At 49.9% G+C, this 20,653-nt stretch overlaps 1 protein-coding gene across 1 annotated transcript; it reads right to left on the reverse strand.

Moving 5' to 3' along the window:
- Positions 1-954: 954 nt before the first annotated feature.
- Positions 955-19,428, reverse strand: BCL6 (BCL6 transcription repressor). The gene is made up of 10 exons (XM_068200617.1): positions 19,312-19,428; positions 10,631-10,669; positions 9,452-9,619; positions 8,138-8,359; positions 7,003-7,986; positions 6,212-6,393; positions 4,942-5,109; positions 3,716-3,846; positions 3,148-3,285; positions 955-2,267 (listed from the first exon to the last, which is right to left on the reverse strand). The coding sequence occupies exons 3-10, from the start codon at positions 9,610-9,612 to the stop codon at positions 2,124-2,126; spliced, it is 2,130 nt and encodes a 709-aa protein (XP_068056718.1). The 5' UTR covers positions 9,613-9,619; positions 10,631-10,669; positions 19,312-19,428; the 3' UTR covers positions 955-2,123.
- Between the last annotated feature and the right edge of the window lie 1,225 nt (positions 19,429-20,653).

A 20,653-nucleotide genomic window follows, 5' to 3' on the forward strand; every position in this document is an offset into this window, starting at 1 on the left:
GCCCCTCCTGACCCTGCAAGCAGCCAGGCCCTCCCCTTCCTGCTGGTGCTTCCAAGTGTCCCCACTGTGAATCATCTGGCAAGCCCTGAGACAAAGTTATCCATGAATTAACTAAACTCAAAATGAAACTTAGACCCCACCCCGGGCCGTGCTGAGCTGTGGCCAGGCTCCACACCAGTGCTAGTTCCAGCCAGTCCAGTCTGTGTAATTCAGAGAAACTTTGTGCCTGAGGCTCTTTGGTTTTCTGAAATCAGCGGAGCAGCACAGGGCTGCTGGGCTGCCTGCACAGAGCTCAGGGCCCGGGCACTCAGAGCTTCTCCCAGCATATCACAGCCACCCAAACAGAGCAAAGCAGATCCTCTTCCCACCAGGGTGAGCCCAGGGACTCCCTCAGGCTGGGCCAGCTCAGCTCTGGCCCAAAGCCAGCATGCAATGGCTGTAAACAGAGATGCTCTTGGCCAGTGAGGGCCTGGATGGGGTTACAGACCCTGCTCCCCTGAATCATCCCACAAGGCAGGCAGAACAGCAGGCCCCCTTCCCAGGCTCTGAGAAGAGCAGCAGGCAGTCATCTTCCCTGAGCAATTCTGGCAAGTGCACTGGATTCCAGGAAATATAAATAACTACTCAGCCATCTGGAACTGTCCCTGGGCTGGTTAGCAAAGGTTTCTCCCTGGCTCTGCTCTGTTCCCGCTGGCTACTCGGTGCCAGTGCAGAAAGTACCAAGGGAGTGGCACAGTCCCCACCAGGATCCAGAGCAAACTTGAGTCTTGTTCCTGCCAGAGACCACCTTCACTCAAGGCTGAAAGAGGCCCTGCCTTCAATACAGAGCCAGAGCCACACCGAGCCAAGAGCTCACACCAGGGCTCAGGATGCTCAGCCCCTTCCCCGGGCACCAGCCAGGCTTCAAGGTGCTTAAGGAGAAGGACAGGCAAGAACAGACCTCCCACTCCATCATACATCACTTTTCTTCATTTTATTCTTTTATTTGTACAGCTATATTTTACAGAATGCATTAATGCAGTTTAGACACAGCCCAAACCCTGTCTCCCGAGATTGTTTATAACACAAGCATGTAAAATAAGACCAAAAAAAATCCAAAACAAAAAAAATAAAACATTCCCCCACTTAAGAGTTCCATCAAAACTCCTTTTGCAACATCAGGCTGTACCTTGGAGAAACTGAGCTCAATATAGTCCATACACTGAAAACTTCCATTGAAAAGAAAGGCACCGTGCGAAACCACATTTTACATATATACAGACTGAGAACTAGAACAAAAAAATTACACTTTATTATTATTTTAAATTCCTTCTGCAGCTTTGTTGGTTTAATACACACTTTTTTGTAAATTGTAAACCTTCACTTGCAAAAAAATACAAATACACTGATGCATTTAGACAAAATATTTTCTTACTTGTACAGATGCAATACTTTAAAATATCTCCTTAAGTGCTCTATCATAATAAAGATTCTCAGAGTGGCTTCTGCCTGCAGAGTCCAACTGAGCCTTTAATGCATTTTATATATTTTTAATATAGCTTTTTTAAAGGTCTATATATATTTATTTTATATATATATTTATATATTTATATCTATATATATTTACAACACTGCCATAGATTCCTTCACCTTTGGTTAAAAAAGTTAAAGCCCTCTCTTTAATAGCATACTTTCTCTTTAAAAGAACACACATTTTGCATACAAAAGAAAAAAATCTGTTCCCATAAATCAACATTACATTCCTCATCTTCAAACGGCAAAGGCTGTGAAGGTTAGACTCCAGAGTTTATCAACACTCCACTGCACAGACATTTAAAATGACTATTTTAATTTTTTAATGTTTTATATACAGTAAGATCTGAATAATTTTATTTTTTCTTTTTGTTTCACATAACTGGGAAAAATAAAACCCGTGTATTTGTAATTTTTTTAAAATTTCTAATGTTTTTCCACCTATCTGTACTATGGGTTTAGAGGCACTCCATCATGTGATGAATATTTTTTCTCTTCTTTTTTTTTTTTTTTTTTTTTTTTTTCTCTTTTAAAGTGTTGCAAGTATCCTTTGGACAGCTTCTCCCTGCCATGCCCCCCAAGCCGACCTCCTCCTGGGAAATCCTGTGCCTTCAGCAGGCCTTGGGGAGCTCCGGAGGCACCTCGCTGGCCGAGATGCGGTACTGCACCTTGGTGTTGGTGATGGCCCCGTGCTTCTGCCGCAGGTGGAGCCGCAGCTGGCTTTTGTGGCGGAAATGCAGGTTGCACTTCTCACACTGTGGGGCGACAGGCAAAGAGGGAGTGTGTCAAACGCCGTGGCAGGGGACATGTCCTCCCCTCCACCAGAGGCCCCAGGACACTGCACCTGCTATGCAGGTGGACGAAAGGAAAAGTGGGAACATGGTGGGAGAAGCAGCACCTGGGGCACCCCATCCCAGGCTTCCAGCAGCATATATTGGTTTATGGGATGCACAAAGGGCAAAGTCCCTCAGGAGATGACTCTGGCTCTGATAGACATAACATCAAGCTCCATATCTAGGTGATCAAACCAGCTGCAAGGTTATTTCTGGAGCTGCTTTTGACCTCTGCCAAGCTGGATGGCTCCAGGATGTTTGCATGTCAACCCCTTCTTGAATTCCCTTTCTAGCAGATGGTGAAAGCCAGGAAAGCCCCAGCAAAGAGCTGGGAGCCCACAGGGCTGCAAGCAAGGCAGGGCAGACTGCTTGCTGGGTATGATTATCACCATCAGAGGGGAGCTCAGGCCAGGCTGTCTGCTTCTCTCCCCCATCCCCACACACCGCAGGCAGCTGTAATTTAAGTCACAGCTATTTGAAGAAGTGTGACCTTCTTCCAGATGGGGTGGAAGAAAAGAGCAACTAAGATGTACCCAGCTTGGGCTGCATGTCAGTGTTTCCAACACAGCCACGCCTGAAAAAATACCACATCAGCATCAGCTAATGCCTGGGAGGGAAATGGGGCATGGGAAGCAGGGATGTGACCTTGGTGCAGGGCCTCATGAGGCTGGCAAAGGGCATTCGGATGCTGCAACCAGCCTGTGCAAATGCCCTTTTGTCTTCACAGTCCCTCAGGCTTGGCAGCATTGTCCCCTAGCCCAAGCTGAGATGCCCCACCACCAAAAAAAGCAGGGCCACTCACATGATATGGTTTCTCTCCTGTGTGGATTCGAAGGTGACTTTTGAGGGTCTGCAGGTGCCGGAAGCGTGTGCCGCAGATCTCACAGGGGTACGGCTTCTCCCCGGTGTGAATGAGCACATGAGCACGGAGGTGGGCCACCTGCAGAGAGCAGCTCTGGGTCAGAAACAGCCCCAGGGAGGAATGGCATCCCGCCGGGAGCAAGGGTAATCCTTGGGAATGGGGTTCTGCCCAGATGGCTTTTTTGGTCTATCGGGTTATAGCTGGGAGTCAGGGCCATGTGTCTGAGCTTTGGCATCTCCAGTCCTTAAGACAAAATGGAGAAGAATAGCCACAACCAGCAGTCAGGCTTCCTTACTAAGCCAAACTGTCCCCCTCAGACCTTAAGGTCCATATTTATCCCACAACACCATGGGAAGAGCTGCCCAAGACAGCAAGTTGGCCCATCATCACCCTCCTCTCTGCCATGAGGTATCACCAGTCTTGGCAGTGAAGATCTGCCAGTCTTGGACAGAAGATCTAAACACATCCCACCCCCCCAGGCACTGTGGGTCCCAGAGGCTACACACACCTGGACAAATCTGGCCCCACAAGTCTCACACTTGTAGGGTTTCTCCCCAGAGTGGATGCGCGTGTGGGTTTTCAGGTTGGCCGGTCGGTTGAACTGTGCCCCGCAGATGTTGCAGCGGTACGGCTTCTCTCCTGCAGAGCCCAAAAAAAAGGGTGAAGGATTAGCTACAGGTGTGCTCAGCACCCAGGATCCATGGTGCTCCCCAGAGTTCAGTCCCTTCAGGTGCCAGACCCCATGGCATGAAGCATGAGCCCTGACTTCTGTCCCTTTTGGAGATGGCTGTGGACAAGCAGCATTGGGCAGGGTGTCTACAGGGCAGGGTGAGCTCAGGAGGCAGCTTTTCTCTTTTGGATTGGGAGCTGCAGCTTTCAGGGCAAGAGAGGATGTCAGGCAGCTCTGCCAGCAAGGATTAATAGCATTGTTCCTCCTGACCCTGTGACAGCAGCTGGCACCTGTATCTCCCTACAAGCTGTCAGTAGGCACACCCTTGAACAGTGCCCAGGTACTTGTGTTGTCTCAGTCCCCTGCACAGCCCTCCTAGAGCTCAGCTGAGAATTTGGTGAGCTCAGCTGTAGGAATTTGGGTCTAATTCAGTGCAGCAGTACAGAGCAGTCAGCCCAGACTTCCCTTCCTCAGCTTGTGACCTGGCTATTGACATGTTAAGCATTAAAAGCATGAAATAAAATAAGTCCTGGGTTTGTCAGCAAATGACTAAACCCTTGATATCCTCTTCCTTTCTCAGGTCTCATTGTGCTGATTCACAGAGTCTATCCATTCACAGATTTTCCCATCAGCAGAGTTTATGCCAAGTTAGATGTGACCTGGATTTCTAGGATGTAAAAATAAATCTCAGACTTCTCCCTAAATGTTCTTTTGATTTTTTTTTTTTTTGCTTAAGTCTGCCACAAAGTTACCTGGAGGCCATGCATTTGCCCCCAGTTATGAATTTTGCACGACACCTTTAAAAACAGTGGTGCCCAGTGCATTACAGCAAAGGAGGTTGAGTTCCACCCCTGCTGCAAGGGCAGGTATTTCCCCCATTCCCAGGTTTGGTGCTCTGTCCAAGGGCTCCCTGGCAGTGCCAAGTGAAGCACCTTGCTCTTCCCATCAGGGACAGATTGTGACAGAGTAGAGGATGATGCACCAGGCACAAACCCAGCCATAAACACTCACATGCTCACCAACCCAGAGTCTCCCCAGAGCTGTCACCGTAGCCAACACTGTACCTGTGTGGACGGTTTTGTGGCTGGCGAGGTTCCCCTTGTAGCGAAAGGAGGCCTGGCAGCGGTCACACTTGTAGGGTTTGTCACTGTGGACTTGCAGAGAATGTCTCTTGAGAGAGGCCTCCTCGGAGAACCGGCAGTCGCACTCATTGCAGAAGAAGGCTCCATTCTCTGGGAGGGCAGAGAGAGGATCAATCAGATGGGCAGTGCATGGGTCACCTTCTTGGTAGGCTATGGGATGGATTTGGGACGGAGGAGATGGGCAGCCAGAGCAAGTGCTGGAACAAGCAGCCAAGTGCAGGTGTTTGCATTCAGTTGTGCTTGCACTGTGCTGTTATCTCCTGGCCTTGTGCACACAGCAACAACATGCATGGCTTGAGAGCAAAGCCACCACGAGCTCTAGTTTAGAGCTTTCTCTCTCCTTTAGTGACATACGGGCTGCTTCCAAGAAGCCAGGCTGACACCTGGTCATCTTCCAGAGAGGGAAAGCACTCAAGATATCAGGCATCCTCGGAAGGATGCTCAGCTCTGGAGCAGCTCCTGCACCTTCAGAGGTCTTTTAACCTTTACAGGTACAGAGGTCTGCCTTGAGCTTGGGAAGATGATCATCACCCAAATCACAAGGCAGGCTCCCCCAGCAGGAGGATGCCCAAGTCTTAAACGTTGTGTTGAGCGTTACCACAGTGAGGTTGCCTCCTTGGATCTCTGCCCACACTACAGGTGGCAATACTGCATTCCCCTTCCCTGAGCTGCAGGCAGATGAGTGCACAGATACCTGTCTTTGGGCTTGAGGGGTTTTGTAACAAGATTGCAAGCCTCATTATCTGCATTTCCCCAGATGTGCACACTGGGCTCCCTGATAATAAAGATATCATGACGGATGCATGAGACATGCCAGCTTGCCCAATCCCCATTACGGGTCATTACATCTGTCAGGCTTGTTCTACTATGGTTCTGGTGGGGTGGGGTGGGGTGCACTTGTTTCCTGTCCTTACCTGCCAGGTTTGCAGCAGGTAACTACTTCCCTGCACAAGGTATCTGGATGGTGCTGGGGAAGGGGAGGAAGGCAGCAATTCCCATGTGCATGTGTCCCTCACATGCATGCACACAGCTGGGCAGACAGTTAAGAGGGGGCTGTAAAGCACTGTGGGGTCCACCAGCATCTGGGACAGGCCTGACTGTGTTTGGTCACAGGGCAGTCAGTGATGGGTCCCTACATTGCACAGCCCACCAACTGCTGGTTGAAAAAGACGACCAAGGATGCAAGACTCACCGCAGCTGGAGTCAGAGTATTCAGACTGGGTTTCCCCCATCTCTTCTCCAAAGTTTGAGCCAGGGGTATGAAGGCACATCTCAGTATGTTGTGGGGACTGGCAGCCACAGGAGCTGCACTTTGATGAATGCATGTACAGTGGGGACTGCCCTTCGCTGCTCCGAGGGGACCCATCCCGGGACCTGTGGAAGGAGAGGAACGTACACAGCTGTGAGAAGGCCCTTGCTGTGCTCAAGACACCGAGGGTGTTTGCACCCTTCCCAACACAAGGGACAGACATGTTTTATGGGGACATCTTTGTGGTGAGCTGCACAGCATAGCCCTGATCAACAACAGATTCTTAAGCTTCAAACCTTCAGATGTCCATCATCAAATGACTTCAAATGTCTTTAGGAACATCCAGGTCCACAGGATAGCAAATTGTTCCCTGATACTTTGGCCATTCCAATACTTACAGCCAACAAAAAATTTGAGGCATAGGGAGTCTGGTGGAAACACAGGCTAGGCAAATCCAGGCTCCAAAAATCATCCAGAGCTACTGAAGTTACCCAGGGATTCACAACCCAGCGTTCCCAGTTCCTTTGCCAGTCCATGCTGGCACCACTACAGATGGGGACGGTGGGAACTCAATGTCACCAGCAGCCCTCCACCAAATGCAGGGGATTTCATCTGCTCATGACTGGACTTCCCAGCCCAATGCTACAGATATTTCACGCTTCCAAACCCTCACCAACAATGCAAGAAGTCCTCTTTCTCAGGGAGGGGGGCATGGGGGGTGGCAATCTTCTCACCTGTTAACAATATTGTTGAGTCTGCTTGCTTGTGGGATCGTAGAGTCTTCACCATTCACACTTATCTTGGTGGGGGATTGCACATTGAGATGCTCCGGCTCCATGGACTGCTGGCAAGTGGACATGGGCACATAGGTGCGAGGAGAGAGGGTTCCCATCTCATTCTGGTCAGCGCTGTCTTGCTTGGTGTTCTGGTTGAGAGAGTTGAGGACAATGAACTTGTACTTCTTCCAGTTGCAGGCTTTGGGGTCTGTGGGGCTCTTGGTGAAGAGGGAGCTGGAGTTCTGACCGATACGGGCATTCTTGCTGCTGCTGGACTCAGTTGGTGAGTTGGGCTGGCAGTCTGACTTCTGTGGGCTCTGAGGGCTGATGAGTCCCTTGCGGTCCAGGGGTGTGTTGGTGGGCTCAAAGTGCTGGCTGATCTCGTCCTCTGACGAGGTCCGCTCCTCCTCTTTGGCCACTTTATCACAAGGGAAGTAGGGATTGTTCCGGACTGAAGGGATGACAGGTTTGGGCCCAGAAGCCACGCTGTAGTGCATGTCACTCCTGGCTTCTTCAGCAGCACCTTCCTTTGGAGCATAGATGGTAGCATGGCACATGTTGGCAGAGATGTCGGTAATGGTTCTCACGTACTCAGTGGGGATTGTCCTGGAGCTGTCACACGGCAGGATCCTCTCCTTGGGGAAGGCACCTGCCCTTGAGAGTTCAGAGAGGGGCATCCTCATCTCCCGCAACTCATCATCCACTAGGAAGCTATTTAGAGGGAGAGGGCTGTATCCATGGTAGGAAATGGGGGATCCAGACAAACTGTTGATCAAGCCAGGTGCAAAGGCCCTCCCATTGCAGAGGGACCCATTTTGAAGAGGCATGCCATTCTCTGAGACATCTCTGCTCCGATAAGCCATCACCTCTGGGTGGCCCAGCATCCGTCCAGCCAAAAAGTCTTCCCTTGGCGTCTTCACAGCAGACACCATCTCTGCTTCGCTGGAATTGGGGAAAACAAAGTAATTGTTTAGGAGGGAGACAAAGTCATTTTCAGCTGTTAAAGACACATTTGCAGATACTTTGTCAGTTCTTCCCCTGCCCTCCCAAACACACATTGCCAGGCTCTTCAAAGCTCACCAAGTGCACTCACCTAGACTTGACAAACCTTCGGCAGGTGTCAACCACGTGCTCCATCTGCAGGTAGAGTGCTGTGGCCATCACAGCCATGATATTGTTCTCCCTCAAATTCAGGCGGGAGGTGTACATGAAGTCCAAGAGGATGCAAAATCCCTCAGGGTTAATTTCAGGATCCAGGTTGATAACATTCAAGTTGCACTTGAGCTGGTCAGTGAAGATGCTGTAGAAGAGGCCACTGCAGAGGGGAGACAGTAGAGAGGACAAGTGTTATGACAATTCAAAGGGAAAAAACGAGAATTTGTATGAAATCCCCGAGTACAGAGGGAGTTCTTGAATGGGAAGGGAGGAGGAGGAGGAGGCAATTACAGAATTCCCTGAGCTTCCCCCTTATTATCAAGCTTGGTTTCTCAGCTTAGTAAGCGTCTTTTGCACTGCACTTTTCCCAACTGGAACAGCCTGCTTTTAGATCTCACCTGCTCAACAACTCCCCACTGTCTCCATTTAGTAATTCCCCAGCTTTTTTGGTTTTTTTCATTGTTGTTCTTATCACCATGCCCCTCCCACTATGACTCATTTCTTTCAGAAGCCTCTTGGGGCATCCACACAGTTTTAAACCAGAAAAACAAAAAAAAAAAAAAAAAAAAAAAGGAGAAATGTTGGCAAAACATTTTTCAGACATTTTAATAGTCAAAGCTTGGCTTTTTGAAATCTTTACACCATGTCAGCAAGAGAACCTGGAAGGCATTTGCTGTAATTCAACTGGGCAATTGTGGGATATTAATTAGCATTCATTGGGAAGCAACTCCAGCAATCTTAGGAGCTAGAAATGGATTTCAGACCCCATCAAGCTGCTTTAAAAAAAAAAAAAAAACAAAAAAAACTAAGGTGGGTGCAGCCAGCAGTCTGGGAGCCAGGGAGGAATAGCTCTAAAAATAGCAGTGGCAGGGGACACCTCTGTCACAGAAGACTCACTCACCCTAGTGAACATTCAGCCCTCCCTCTCCTCTCCTATCCTGTCCCTGTGGCACATTTGTGCTTTGCCTTCAGGGACGTGCCTCACAGCTGCTGTGCTCCTGTTGGTCTCCCTGGGCTGTGTGTAGGCAGATATGGGTACACAAGGAGAGAGGTGAGGACAGCACACTGGAGGGAAGTGGTCTCAGTTCTAATCCCATTACAGATACAAATTTCTTGGCAGCCCCTTTCAGTTCTGTTTCTCTGCCTCTGATTCCCTGTGAATTCCATGAGCCCCCACAGGACTGCAGCAGTGCTTCTGAAGGCCAAAAGCTGAAGGAGCAAGGAGGGAGGCAGGGAAGGACCCTGTTCTCACCTGCAGGCCATCAGGACTGTTTTGTGGGCTCTAAACTGCTCCCGGTTCACGATGATGACAACATCAGTCAAGATATCCCGGCTTCTGAGGCGGTTGAGATTGAGGAGGACGTCGCTCGCGTGGCGGGTGAACTGGATGCAGCTGTCTGCCGGCGAGGCCATCTTGAGTCTGTGAGACAGAAGCATCAGAGGAAGATGAGAAGGGAGAACAACCAGGCAAGTACCCTAAACCTGGGGAAGAGATAGCTGCTGCTCTGGCACATGCTCAGATGGCCAATTACTCCTGGTAGGGGCAGCACCGGCTCCTTGGTCCCAAGGCAAACAGTCCTGCACCACACCAAGTTTTTGCCAGGCTGCCTAGTGAGGTCCCTGGTCTCCTGATAGTGAGACCTGGCACGTCTCATCCCACCCATCAAGCTAGTGGGTGAAGGTAATCAGACCCTCCTGATGATTAGCCAACCATCTCCTCTTTCTCCCTGCCTCACCCATGGCAGCCCCACCCCAGTCCACTCCGCCCACTCAGGTTCATCTCCATAATGTTTCCAACATTAGAAGCTTCTAGCCTTCCAAACTCCCTCAGGAGCCATCCTCCTCACCTGTGTGATGTCTGGCTGTAAATCCAGCCACAGGAATCAAAACAAGCCTTAAGGTCCCAACTGAAGTTGAATGATTTCAACATCTGGGAAATCCAGCCCACAGTGGAATACCAGCCCTCACCCAGGAAACTACTTTCCTGCTCCAAAGTGGTGGTCACTCTGGAGAAGACCTATCCACAGTTTCCCAATTAACTGGTGAGGAGTAGAACTCACCTAACCTGCTGGGCTGCTACCCACACCATGGCCCATGAGCAAGGTTTGGGTTAGTCGAGGAATATGAAGCCTTCTCCCAACACACCACCTGTTGACACATCTCAGAGGTGTCCTCCCAAGCAGTACCCAGGATGGCCCATGTCTCCCTGAGCTTTGGGCTGGAATGTGCATCTTTGGTGTTAAATTCTTTGATGATCAACCCCCTCCCATAATCCTGACTCCTCCTTCCCCAGTGGCATATGAACGTACAGTAGTTTCTATAGAGCAGCTGCTCTCCCAAAAACAAATTCCAGCTGGATCTAATGAAATGTTGCATTAAGGAAAGGGGGAGACAGATTAGGAGGGAAAACACAAAATTTAAATTTACATACCCAATGCCTCAATTCACAGTCCAAAAGTTTCTTTCAAACCTACAAATAAATCACAAGAAAACAAACACCACATTAGCTAGTAATTATGAATTGGCCATGGCAGGTCACAAGGCTGCTATTTTGCTCGAGTATCAGTTGGATAAAAGCTAGAGATAATAAACCTTCTACTCTCCAGTAAGGTTAACATTTGTTTCTTCCGGTACAGTACGTTCTTATCACAATCACAGGCTTTGAGAATCCAATCAGAGCTTCTTCCACACCCTCTAGCCCAAACCATGGGCGTATGCCAAGGAGATTTTCATTTCCATGACTCAGGAACTTAAAGGCAGGTGGGGAAGGGAAGTCAAGCGAGAATTTTCTCACCACTTCTTTTGGAGATAACTCTTCCCCTGCCAAGACTGAATTCCTGTCCGGTGCCACATTTAAGACCCATGCCATACTCCCAGTACCTTGTTAACAGGTATGACGTACACACAAATATCTACTGCCACTCTACTGAGAAACCCACATGCTCCAGCCATTGGTGAAAACGCCCTCGGATGGGATTGCTCAACAGATTTGGGAGGATATAGGTGTCAAGTACCAACGTGACTTGGCCAGGACTGCAGAGGAAACCAGTGGTAGAGACAATAAGGATGCAGAACAAATATCTCTTCCCCTTGCTGATGCCAAAGCCTTCCCTTAAACCACAAGCTGTGTCTCCAGGCACTGGCTTCACCTAGCAATGTAGCTGGGACAGAACAGCAAGGAAACTCAGGAGTTAATTGCCTTCCAGAATTCATACTAATCCTCAAAAATTCACTTAAACCAAACCCAAATGACTTGGCACCAGTGCAGGAAGAAGGTCCTCAGAGAGTTGCCTCAGCAGGTAGAAGCACAATAAATAAGTGAACCAACAAACCCCAAGACCTTCATCACACTATTTTGAGGACCAACCCCTAGACTGTTAAGACTGCAGGAAGCCCAATAATCCCTGTGAGACAAGGGATTGTCAAGTGTTTCCTCCCCTCTCCCTTGCAGGAGATGTGCAGGTCTGGAGCCCAAGATCCCCTGCCATCCCCAAAGCCACTGGGATGAAGAGATGAGATTTAAGGCAAGGTATCATGCACAAAACCGAGAGGGTGTCTTACAGCTTTATTCCAGCCATCGAACACAAATCCTCAGAGCCGCTCTGAGCCTGGCCAGCTTAAAACTTTATGCACATACAAAAAGTGACTCATTTCCCAAACACAGCAGACTCTGACCTTTCTGTACACGCTCACTGCCAGCCACTCACTACCGTCAGTTGCAAGCCAAGGGACTCACAGCATTCTGCAAGGAGCCCAGCGCACATCCCTGTGCCCACATGAGCAGATGTGTATGCTTGGGGCAGCTCAACCTCAGCCACAGCAGCAGATATACTCTGCCAGGCTCTGGGGAGTCACCTCAGTGTCACAGAGGTGAGGAGATGACCCACTTGTAAACCAACAAAGTTACAAACAGCCAGACGAACTCCGTACCCCTGAGCATTATGTGAGAAGCTGCTACTGTCACCAAATCCCCTTATCCAGAGTGAGGGCATAGCACTGCCAGGGGGATACCCAGCTTGCCTCCCAGAGCTGGACCCCAGCACAGCCCCCTTCCCCATCTTTCCAAATTATCCCTCCCAACACAGTGCTGCTGCAACGTCCATAGCCCCAAGAGCTGGGCAGGTGCATCCCAAGCAGCTCCTGGCTGCAGGATGTGGGCATGCAAAGGGAAAGGGACTTTCCTTCCTCTCACTGAGCTGAGCTGGGTTAACCCTGCCCCTTCCAGTTCCCGCACAGCACTGGCTCTGTACCCCAGCACGGGAGGGTACTCAGACGAGAGACCAGAGTGAAGGGGATGGCAACAAGGACCAGAGACCAGTGATGGGAGCAGAAAAAACCACTGCAGCCAAGCATGGTCTTTGCCATCTAAACCCCCCTCAAATCCCATGACGCTCCTCCAGTCTCAGCTGGGGCCACAGCATCATCCCACACCCCACCTCCCCCTCCCCTCCAGTTTTCCTGTCCAGTACCTTGCAGGTGGGGGCTCTCTGGCAGCACTCGAGGCTGTGTGCCAGGGCTGGCTGTGCCCATAGAGGAAGGTCTGGAATAGGCACAGCGCCCATTTTGGGGGTGGCCACATGGGACAGTCACTGCTGTTGCCTTCCAGGAAGGCAATGGGTCTGCCCCAGCGGTTCAGGGAACAGCCCTTCCCGCCGGCAGCTCCCTGAGAAAACCCATTCCTGGAAAGGAGCCCAGAGCTGGCTCTGCCTTCCCTGCAGCTCTGTGAGCACAGGGAGGGTGCACCTTCGTGTGGGGGAACCTCTTTCAGCTCAACCCCGTGCAAAGGGGAGACCCTCTTTGTTCACTTACCCTAGGACAGAACGGAGAACCAGGGACTTCCAATCCATTTTTCTGCCATCCCTCTCCATTGATCTACTCTCCCAGTTAGAGGGAATCCCTTTTTATTCATCCTCCTCCCACTCCGTGCACAGGGGGGAGCTCCTTGCTCCCCTATCCTTCTTTGCATGGTGATACCCCGTGGTCTTAACCCTTCTCCCACCCCCAATTGCATAGGCAGGGAGGAGGGCATCAAACACTCCCCTTCCCTGGGCCCCAATCTCCTACCCCTCCAGAGCCTGCAGCGCCGACTCACATCACCTTAGAGGGGTGGCTGGGTGAAGTCTTCCTTCCCTACAGCCTCATCCCACATGTTCTGAAACTGCCCGCCCAGGGGAAGCTCCATCCTGCCCTCCTCCTCCCCGGTCTCTGCACCCTGCAGGGTCCCAGCCCCATGGGAACATCCCTGCTGCCTGCCAGGGTGTGCTGCCAGCTGCCTCTCCACCCTGCCAAGGAATGCCTGGTTTCTCCTGAACAGGGAGCAGGGGGACAACCAAGAAAAATGAGGTGGGGTGTGGGTGGCTCTCCCAGAAAAGCCATGGGTGCTACAGGCCATGGTGAAGAAGATGCTTTTGGCTGTGGGTGTGTGAGTGCCCAGCTCAGCTTTCTGATACCATGCAACCCAGGGGCACTACGTGCCCTTTAGTTGTCACAGCAGTTTTATTAGTTTAGTAGCTTCTGGTTAGTGTCTAGGCCAAAACGTGGCCGGGTTAATAATAACCCAGAAGAGACTGAAAGAAGTCCACAGCGTCAGCACAGATCAAAAGCAGCATCACCAGTGCAAGCCCTGTCGTATTTTCCACCGTACCCTTCCGTGAGTGGATCGCACTTGCTCTATCGAGCGGTCTCAATCTGATCCAATTTCCTGCCAGCAAACAAATGTTTCTAGGAAATGCAATGCATTATCTGGACGGGTTTATTATCAGCATTTGGAACCAGGAAAACTGCATATTTTCTCGAGCGCTGCAGGGAACTTTATAGTTCATACTTCAAAAGAGGGTTTAAAGGATTGCCCTTGAAAGCTGGCCCAGCTCAAGTCTCACATTGTTTTGGTCTTTGCAGAAGAAAATGCAGAGGAGGGAGGGGGTAAGCACGCTAAAACTGCCTCCAATGTTTTATTACTAAAGAGGACTCCCCTGCCCTCTACGGAGCCAAGCTCTGGCTGTGAGGCAGAGGCAGTGTGTGCCCTTGGGAAGCAAGGAGTCGAGCCTTCCTCAGCATTTCAAACGACCCCAAGCAATCTGGCACATTAATTTTTCAAGGGAAGGCAGGAACCATGTGTCCTGGCTGAAATCTAGGGAGCTACTCCAGAGAACTGAAGATGGACTCCGTGTCCTGCCAACACGGAGCCCTGTGCTGAGATGCCGACCCCAGAGCAGGGTGCAGCCGGAGCCGGGTGTCCCCAGCAGCTGAGCTGGATCCCTGGCCCTGCTGGGCTCTGAGGAGGTGTCTGATCATCCCTACCCTGTACTGGGACAGAAAATTACCAGCTGGCACCTGACCCTCCCTGTCTCTGTACTCCTGGGGCCGAGGGTGGCACAGCTCCTTCTGGCAAAAAGGAACTGCTCTGGCATCCCGCCTGGATGGGATGAGACACGTGCACAGCTTGGGGTGCCTTGGCCAGGACAGAGACACCCCCTTGTCCCTATATTTAGCCAAACAGATTTAAGGAGGTGAATTTCAAAGGGTATCTAGTCCTACAGGACACCTTCTTCAAGACCCAATTCAGAACCCCCTGTCCTACAGTGTGCTTGTCTCAAGCTCTCTCCTCCATAAAAAGGGGTCCAACATTCCCCATGGGTACCCAGCATACAGCCCAAAGGCAGCAACCGACCAGGAGAAAGAGGGAAAGGAAAACAATATAGATAAAAAAATTCCTATCCCTCTCCGAAACACCCCTAGTTCTGTCTCTGGTTTAGATGGGAAGCTCCACTGAGATTACTGGGGTTTTAAAGTAGCCCTGAAGACTACACACTTGCTCCAAATTAGGGGTGTGTGTCTTTTGGTTGCCAGCATCCTGCAGAGATACTAACACATAAGATCTAGCTTGGATTTTAAAAAGGAAAAGAAAAGAAAAAAAAAAAAAAAAAAAAGAAAAAGCAGGACTACATTTGCAGCCTAAATTTGCAGTCTGAAGGAGCTTACTGGTCAGTTGCTGACTTTTGGATACTGATCTAACCAAACTGCAAACTGTGAACTCCTGAGGTTTGCCAATGCCTGCTGTAAACATGGAAACCAAGTGTCACTTTGTGCCAAACAGAAGAATGGCTTAAAAATAGATCTAGAGAAGAATACAGGCATTCGGCAAAGGCTCCTGTTTATAGACTCCTATGCTACTATAAAATGGAGCAAGAGGTTATGAGCACACAAGCAACCTTCCACCAAATTTAGATTTTACCAACTTCTCAGAAAAATGATAACAACATTTCAGGCTCCAGCTGAACCAGTAAAAGCTCCTTGAGTGAAGTTCCCAGCCCAGGTATTACAGCATACAGACTAAGCCAGGCATGAAACAGTTCTTCAACCTTAACACCATAAATATATGAAAGAACATAAGTTGCACACTGAGAAATGCATCTACTGATTAGAGCTTCATTTTATTCATCTATAGACTTTGTAAAAAGGTTTTATTTTTCATTGAGAAATAAAGTGAGAGGACAGTCCTACCACATAGGACTGGCACACAAAGTTTTAGCACCTGTATTTGTATAGGGTTTTGAGGATAACATTACTGTTTACTAAGGAAAAAATGTGCTCCAAACCCAAACGCTATTCCTACAAATTCATATTGGGCTGCTGCAGTTGGACACTGAAAGCTTTCCCTGCCCAAGGGAAAAAAAAAAAACCAAACAAAACAAACAAACAAAAAAACCCAGAAAAAAAGCATGGCTTTACAATACATCCTAAATTAGGCAAAAATTCAAGGGCAGATTAACACCACAACTCGGAAAGATTTTCACATGTGATTTCATGACCAGACCCAGAGAGAACTCCATATGGAAATGTCAGTGACTTTAATAAGCACTCGGTTGTTTCCAATTAGGCTCCTTAAGTAAGTTCAGTGGCATCCAGAGTTTCCTCTGCCACCTTCCTCCAAGCTGGCAAGCATTTTTTTTTCTTTTTTTAACGAGCAGTTAATAAACACGTTCCCACTCTCCCGAGGCTGCCGGCCCCGCCAGCCCCGCGCCGAGCGGCAGGAGGTGACACTAGATGGCACCAGTTCGCTTTGCTGCAGGAGCAATTTTTCCCCTTGGAAAATAAAACACCCCAACCAAACCTGGAAAACATATAATTTTGTCGATGTAATTCTGTTTCTCTTAAGACGCATCTGAGCAACATTATTTTTATGAGCTTTTCCAGCCTTGTTTTGAAAAACTTAATGTTTCTGTTAGGTTTATTTTTGTACCATCCAACAGCCGGCTGAATCCTCCCTGCACTGCAAACAGGGTTGTCTAAAAAGTGTCACAAAGCCTTTTGACAGATTTTTTTTTTTGCTTTGTTTTTGGGGTGGGATTTGTAAGAATCACTTCTCATTCCAACTTCTTCCTTCACAATAATAACTAACCAGTTAACCTCCACTTCCTCTCCCAATATTGACTCAGACAGCCAGAACTGAGGGGGATTGGAAATTGGAATTGAAACTCATCTCAAGAGATCTTTGATCTGTTTTGCCAATCAAAATTGAACACCAAAATATGAACTCTTTTCTTACTGGAACAACAGAATAATCCATTATTCTGGAAAATTTCTAGATACCCTTTGAATATTTTAATGGCTTGGTGATACGTTTCATGGGGCAAAATGCTTGCCATCTATAACGCAAGTTTTTAAACCTGCAATCCTACACTCAGGAGAAAATAACAGAACCTCTGGTTTTGCTTCTCTGTGCATATATAAAGACAGGATTCCCCTAAAATATTTTTAGAGCAATTTTTGAACTGTAACCCACTCAAGGACTGGAGGAAAGAGCCTGCATTTGCTCCGAAAGCTATTATCCTCTAAATTCTTGAAACAGTATGGCAAATAATAATTTTTAAAGCATTTAAATGCTCAGGAGAGGAATCAATGAGATTCCCAGATCGAATAAGGGCCTGATCCCAAACCCGGCCCTGCTGACACTTCCACTGGCACAAGCAGCAATTTGGCCCAAGACAGAGATGTCGGACCAATGTAGCAGCTTCTCACTGAGCCTCATCCATCTGTCCCCAGCCTCCCTTCGCACTGATCCTGCGCCTACTGAAGTCAGTGGAAAAAACTAATCGGGGACGGGTTTGTTTTTGTTGATTTTGACTCATGATTTTAAGCCCAGATTTGCCTCTTCCCTGGAAATGCAACAGGGGGGTCAAAGGCAGCTTTTTAGGCACATCTGAGAGGCTGCCGCGGATTTTTCTAAGCAAACGCCTTGCTTTCTGTTTCTCTCCTTCCCAAGAGGCGATTTCATAACATTTCATATTGTGACTTTGCAAACTACAGGCGGGGGGAACGGCGGGGGGGGGTGAGGGCGGCCGGGAGAGGTCGCTGCCGTCCGACCACGAAAGTTTTCATAACAAAGTTGGGCTTTTTCGGTTTTGTTTTGCCTTTTATTTTCAAAGGGGGGGAGGGGGAGCTTAAAAAAAGAAAAGTTAAAAAATGTATATATACGCACACAAGATCACGCACCTAATAAAAACAATTAAAAAACCCCAACAAACCAAAACAAGCAGCGCTCTCTCTCCCCCGTCCGCTCTCGGCGGTTTCGGGGCCGCAGCGGCGCGGGGGTTGCGCGGCTCCCCGCGGCCGCTCGCTCCAGGAATAGCGTGTGGCCGGGGGCCAGCCCCGCGGCTGCCGGCGGCAGATTTACGAGCGCCTGTCCCCGCGCCAAGTCCGCCGCGGTAGTAAACACAGGGGAAGGGCTGCGCTGGGGGCAGCGGGGGGCTCCGCACGCATCGCGCCCCGGACCCCGTCCCTCGCATCCCTCGCATGGCTGCGCTCCGCTTCCCCCGCCCGCCACCTTCCTCCCGGCGGGGGACGCCCGCTCCTCCCCACGGCTGGTGTTGTTGTTGTTGTTATTAAATATTATTATTGTCAGCCCTAAGCGTGATATTCAGAGTCGCTTCATACACTTTTGCCCCTTCCTGAGTTTTGCATCGCGGTTGGGTTCCCGGCCGGCAGCCGACCCGCACGCACCGTCGAGGCGAGCGCGGTCCCCGCCGCCCCGGGCCGGCGCTCTGCGGTGCTCCGGGGCCGGCAGCCGGCGGCGGCCGAGCCTCCCCGCGGGCTCCCCCCTTCCCCGGGCAGGGAAATGCCGCAAGTCTTCTCCATCACCACCCGCTCTTAGCCCGGGGCTTGACAGATCACGGCGCAGCCCCGCCACAGGTTGCAAAACGCACCAGCCCTTTCGCCGTTGCGCCGGGGACGGAATAACAACAATAATGCTTTAATAACTGAAACAGAGAGAAATGGGGGCTGGCGCGGAAAGGCCGGTGCCCGGTGCCGCCGAGCCCCCGCGCTACCGCCAGCCCCGCTCCGCGGCGGCTTCGTGCGGCGGCGAAACGACAACAGCGACACAACACGCACACAGCAAAAAAAAAAAAAAAAAAAAAAAAAAAAAAAAAAAAAAAAAAAAGAAAAAAAAAAATAGCAAAGAAAAATAACACACCCCGACTGAATGATCCAGCCATTGAGAGCGGACCCCGAGTCACGCCACAAGCCCAGCGGCGGCCAGCGCTCGCCGCCGTCCTGCGCCCGCGGAGCGGCTGCAGGTGCAGAGAGGAGCCGCCGCCGTCCCCCCCGTCCCCACCCGGCCGTCACGCGTGCGAGAAAGCCAATAATCCCAGATAACCGATAATCCCCAGGAGAGGACGGCGAGGGGAGACACTCCCACCCACCCTGCTCCCCTCCCCTTATACACGCTCCCGGCGTTAAAGACATGCAGGCACCCCTATTTCCATATTTTTTTTCCCTCGCCTGACAGCGGGCAAGGGAAAAGGGGGGGATGTGTATGTGAAATAAATAAATAAATAAGGCAGGGAAAAAAATTAAATTGAGATTATAATAATAATAGTATTAAAAAAAAAAATAAAGGGCACCTGCAGCGGGAAAGGTGGGGGGGGGGGGAAGGAATGAGGAGGGAGAGGAAAAAAAATGGGTAGAAATATATAGAGGCGGCTCCGCGCCAAGCGTCGGAGCGGGGCAGGGAGGGAAAGAGGAGGGAAAAAAAATGGAGAGAAAAAAAAAAAAAAGCGAGCGAGAGAATTAAAGGGTAAAATCGGCCGCGGCAATAGAAGCAGCAATCACCTGGTCTCCGGGCTTTCCTAGAAACTCCTTGCATCACCACTTCTAAGAACCCCAGTTCTAAGAATCAACAGAGCCCAATTCTCGGAATTTGAGCTGCGGACTCTACCATCGCGCTCGGCATGGGGAGGGCCACGGACCTCCCCCCTCCGCGCCTTCCCCGACGCCGCGCCCCTCCCGGTGTACGCGCCCCCCCGAGAAGGCCGCGAACAGGGTGAACGAGGAGGGGGCGCGCATCCCGAGGGGGTCGCGCGGGCGGCGGGGGTCTCACGGTGTCGCCCCCCGTTCATCCCCCTCCCCGTTCCCCCCTTGCAGCAGTGGTCGCGCCCGGCCGGCGGGTCACGTGGCGGCGGGTGCTGCCGGTGACGTGGGGGCGCGCGGGCGCGGAGCAGCGCGCGCGGCGCGGACCGAGCGGCGGCGGCGGCGGCGGGAGAGGAAAACGGGGGGTCCCGGGCACAGCACCGGGCGGTGCAAACACACATCACACCCCCTGCCACCACCAGCCTCCGCTTCTAGTTTTGTTGGGTTTTTTTGTGTGGTTTTTTTTTTTTTTCTTTGTGTTTTTTTTTTTTTCTCCCAAACCTCTCCGAAAAAGAGCGAAGAGATCTTGGAAGAAAACCCGCGCCTTTTATTTTTTTTAAATACATATATATATATATATATATATGTATTTTTAATTATAATTTATCTTTATTTATTTTTTTATTTCTTTATTTTGGGGCGGGGGGTCACTTTGGCGTTTCTAAAACACCCTCCCCCCCCTAAAAAATACCCAAAACCAACCAAACAACCCAGCGAGCAAAGCCAGGAGCCAGCTGCATTGTTCTGGATTTTTACTTTTTTTCTTTAATTATTTTTTCCCTCATTCAGCTTTTTTTTTAAAGTATTTTTTTGCAAACAGCCACACTCGGCTTACGGCCTCCAGTGGGATGTACTCTTGGGGAAAGAAGCTTTTTCCTTCGAGACAGTTCCCCATGAACTCCCCATATTCATTTTTGGTTTTGTTTTTTTTTTTTTTTTTTAATTTTTTATTTCTTTGCCAGAATTCTCCAGACCAAAAAAAAAAAAAAAAGAATTTTGATTATTTTTTTCTTCGTTTTTTTTTTTTTCCATCTGTGTTCTCTTTTCCTTTCCAGGACACTCAAGTGGTGGGTTAATTCTGTGTAGCTGTTTTGTTATTGTTGCAAAATAACCTGTAAGTCTATAAATATTCTGCTTGTATGGAATTGTTGTACTGTGCTGGGGATGCAAAATCGCTTTGGCTTTTCTGGAGAGGGATTTTATTTCTGCACTTTTTGCGTCTTGCTGGGCCAAGGCCTTTGCTGGGAGCTGGGAGGGGAGAATA

Source organism: Anomalospiza imberbis, chromosome 10 (genome assembly GCF_031753505.1).
Source record: "Anomalospiza imberbis isolate Cuckoo-Finch-1a 21T00152 chromosome 10, ASM3175350v1, whole genome shotgun sequence".
NCBI lineage: Eukaryota > Metazoa > Chordata > Aves > Passeriformes > Viduidae > Anomalospiza > Anomalospiza imberbis.

Coding starts and splice junctions, on each gene's coding strand:
- BCL6 (XM_068200617.1), bottom strand. CDS start 9,612: ATGGCCTCGCCGGCAGACAGCTGCATCCAGTTCACCCGCCACGCGAGC. Junction 8,360..9,451: donor ACAGTCCTGATGGCCTGCAG/GTGAGAACAGGG, acceptor TCCCCTCTGCAG/TGGCCTCTTCTACAGCATCT. Junction 3,286..3,715: donor GTGGGGCCAGATTTGTCCAG/GTGTGTGTAGCC, acceptor TGCTCTCTGCAG/GTGGCCCACCTCCGTGCTCA.